General features: G+C 41.0%; 1 protein-coding gene across 1 annotated transcript; it reads right to left on the reverse strand.

Moving 5' to 3' along the window:
- Nucleotides 1–1,526: 1,526 nt before the first annotated feature.
- LOC109052720 lies at nt 1,527–2,630 on the reverse strand. The gene is made up of 3 exons (XM_019070136.2): nt 2,397–2,630; nt 1,965–2,297; nt 1,527–1,861 (listed from the first exon to the last, which is right to left on the reverse strand). Exons 1-3 carry the CDS (start codon nt 2,455–2,457, stop codon nt 1,527–1,529), a joined length of 729 nt encoding a protein of 242 aa, XP_018925681.2. The 5' UTR covers nt 2,458–2,630.
- Between the last annotated feature and the right edge of the window lie 1,122 nt (nt 2,631–3,752).

Genomic DNA, 3,752 nt, shown 5'->3' on the forward strand with positions numbered 1-3,752 from the left:
GGTCAGTTTGGAGGTTTTCAAACATCTAATCTGTATAGGCTAATTGGTTAACAAACAAAACCCAAGTGATGCATCCAATCAAACACCATGAAGTTACTAAAAACACATGCCCACTGCAGATTCGGCTGATGCTGGTGTTGCCTGCCGCACTTTTAGACAATCACTAGGGATCAGCAGACAGACGAGATGATTCATGAGTGGCAGGTTTTTACCGTGATAACGGATCAGATTTTTAAAGTATAGCTGTATATTCAAGTGATCATAATGCCAGAATGGCCTAAATCTACACAGTAAAGAGCGGGAGAGGGACTTAAGTTAACTCTCACAATGTGAATTACATGCGAGAGCTCTAATATCACTGCAACTCTGAAATCAGAGCACAGTATAAAATTAATAAATTAATCAAAATTGAAACTGAATATGGGACTATATTATCCTGTCTTGCATCAGGACATTTAAACTGCCCAGACTGGGATTTAAAAGCTGCTGGAATTGAATGATACAGATTTTACTGTCGTGTGTTCATGAAAGAGTGTGAAATGGCTGCTAATTACGTTGCTTATTCCGATCACTTATACTGGGCACTTTTTGCATTTAAATTAGCTTATTCTGACTGTTGACACTGAAAATAATGCATGTGTTTTTCAAGGGTATTGGTCTTTTTTTTTTTCTTCGCTACTGCGATGGGGGAAAAACAGGCAGGCCAGAACAAGACACAGCACAGCACAGCAACAAAAACATCTAACATACACAACAGGAACTACTAACATATAACAACGGACCAGCACAGGACTGCAGACACAAGAATAAATAGGGAGACAAACAAGAAGGGTAACAAGGGTAGACACATGTGGAGCAACTGAAACAACAGTGATGTAAAAAGATGGGCGGGGACAGACAATAGACAGGAGAGCACATGGTACCAACTAACACAGAACAAGCCATGTGCTCAAACAAAGCACACAGTGACCTCTTATGGTCTTCTGAGGCACACCAGCTGTATACCGTGACAGCTGGAAGCTAGAGTAAAACAGATTGTTTAAATGTAGAGGCTATGTTCTTTATTTTGATATATTGTATATTCAGATATTATTTTTTGTTAAAATGGTCAAAAATGCTGGCACGGACTGGCAACTTTCTTTCAAAAACGCTGATGGGAAAATGTATTTGCCCTGACTTTACGTGTTTTCCTGGGAAATGTATTCATATATATATATATATTTTGGTGAGCTTCTGGGCTGGAAATCATCCATCTAATCTGGCAACACTGCTCTTAATATCATCAGAAAGCAAACAATTATATCTAGAGACTGATTTGACAAGAAAACAGTATCTGAGAGCTGCTGTAAAGCACTGGTGTGAGGAAGACAGTGATGATGTACCTTTAGTTGCGTGTGTGTTTGTAGTTGAGGGATCCTGAGAGTGTGTGTTATGGATGTTCAGATGCATCATACTGTAGAATATGACAATCAGATTTTAGTCAGTTAACACGCAAGATAACGCTAGCATTAGTATTGTTAGCATATCTAATAGACTGATTGATGAGATGTTTTCTCACCTGAACTCTTGACAGTGTATGTGACTGAGGTCTGGACTTGATCTCTCTGAGTAACTTCACATCTCCACTCTCTGTTGTGATCTTCATTCAGGAGTGTTGTATTCAGAGTGATGAGACAGTGATCTGATGAGGATGATATCTGATATCTGGAGTCTGATCTCGTCAGTTTAACACCAGTCTGATCCACCCAGAACAGCTCAATTCTCTCAGAACCGACCGAATCATCACAAGAGACTCCAGTATATGAGAACAACTGACAGAAGAGAGTCACAGAGAGACCTGCACTGATCTCAGTCTGTGAGACTGAAACACACAATAACACACACATCACACACTCTTCAATCATCAGGAGAGATTAAATCAAGAATTTACCCTTTTTAAATTGACCACATAATCCTAAAATTACCATGAAGAACATGCAGATAAACACGAGCATCAGGTCCATGTTGTTTGTCTCTATTCACACCAGTCCATTGTTGGCATCTGTAAAATCCATAATCTTCTGTTGAGATGTTGTTGATGTTCAGAGAGCAGTCAGACCCCAGACTCAGTCTCTCATGACTCTCTGTGTTTTTCTTCTTTATCCCTAAACCAATCAGTTCAACTGTTGCTGAATCTCTGAATCTGTTATTATACTTCCATACAGTTAAGCTGCAGTCATGAAGAGCATTATTACAGGGCAGACGGACATTTTCACCAGAACTGATGAACACATGAGTCTCATCCACTCCACTGATACCTGAAACACAAGAACATCTGAGTGATAATTATACTATATATTATACTATATATAGTATATACTATATATAGTTTAAAGAGCGTGTAGAAGTGTGTTTACCTGTGAGAAGTGAAGAGAGAAAGATCAGTCCCAGCAGACACACACAACACTCATCAGACATTTTCTCTTTCTCTCAGTCTTTGTCTTCATTATATGATCACAACTCTTTCTTTAAATACTTACTGTGTTTCTTCACTTCCTCTGATCTGACCAACTGAGTGTTTAAAATCTGCTAGAGTTGCTATTTAGTGACACAATGCCAGTCACAATGGAGAAGTGTTGCTTTGCATTTGTGTGAAATATGCTCTTTCATTGTAGAGAACTGCATAGTTAACCACATTGACTCAACCCACATTTGCTCTTGTAGGGGAATTACAGCTTTTTAGGATAGTTCACCCAAAAAATGAAAATTGTCATTATTTACTCACCCTCATATCGCTCCAAACCCGTAAGACCTTCTCTTTCATCTTCAGAACACAAATTTATAAATTTTAATGAACCGAGAGCTCTCTGAAAATTATCTGAAATTCTCCTCTCTTGCGTGCTGCAGTGAATGGTAAAAGGACACCAGCAGCTCACACTCCAAGCTGTTATTCCTGAGCACTCTGAGGAAGTGCAGCCGTTGCTGTGCTATATTTGATTGTTGCTGAGGTGTAACAGACCAAGAGAGCTCGTCAGATATGTGTCTCCCAGGAGTTTGAAGGTGTGGATCCTTTCCACTCAGTCGTGTTGATGTAGAGTGGGGCTCAATGCTGTGTCTCCTGTAGTCCAGAATAAGCTCTTTTGTTCTGGAGGGGTTGTTATCAGAGCAGCAAACCTCTAATTTCTGGACTTCATCTCTGTAGGCTGATTCATCCTCTCCTGAGAAAAGTCCAATCACTGTATTATCATCTGCAGATTTCCAACGACAGGGGTTGGCAGAATGAGTAGAGGGGCTCAATACACAGCCTTTGTGGAGCACCAGTGCTGAGCGTGATACTGGAGGGAGAGCTGGGGCTCTGTGAGGAAGTGCTTTTATCCAGGTGCAGATGGAAGGAGAGAGACAGAGTTGAAGGTTAATTGGCTAGAATCGTGATTGAATGCTGAGCTGTAATCTATGAAGAGCATTTGTGCATGTAGTTCATCTTTTTGATCTGGGGAAATGCTGACTGTGACAGGTGGGGGTGGGACCGAGAGCAGGTAGGGAACGGAGCTGCAGGCCGGGGTGGAGTAAATGCTAATGTGTGTCTGCGACACCAGCCTCACTCACAGGTCTCGAAGTCCCACAGAGGAGCTCAGGAGAAGGATAAGGAAAGAGTAACGCACAGTGTTGGGCGAGAAGAGAGACCAGGCCTGGAAAAACTATTTTGTGTTTAGGTTCTGTTTGTGCATGGCAGTCATGGCGTGAGGGCTGTTGCACTTTTTTTTTTTTATCTT

This window comes from Cyprinus carpio, chromosome A3, assembly GCF_018340385.1.
Source record: "Cyprinus carpio isolate SPL01 chromosome A3, ASM1834038v1, whole genome shotgun sequence".
NCBI lineage: Eukaryota > Metazoa > Chordata > Actinopteri > Cypriniformes > Cyprinidae > Cyprinus > Cyprinus carpio.

Coding starts and splice junctions, on each gene's coding strand:
- LOC109052720 (XM_019070136.2), bottom strand. CDS start 2,457: ATGTCTGATGAGTGTTGTGTGTGTCTGCTGGGACTGATCTTTCTCTCT. Junction 2,298..2,396: donor TCTCTCTTCACTTCTCACAG/GTAAACACACTT, acceptor CTTGTGTTTCAG/GTATCAGTGGAGTGGATGAG. Junction 1,862..1,964: donor TTATCTGCATGTTCTTCATG/GTAATTTTAGGA, acceptor TGTGTGTTTCAG/TCTCACAGACTGAGATCAGT.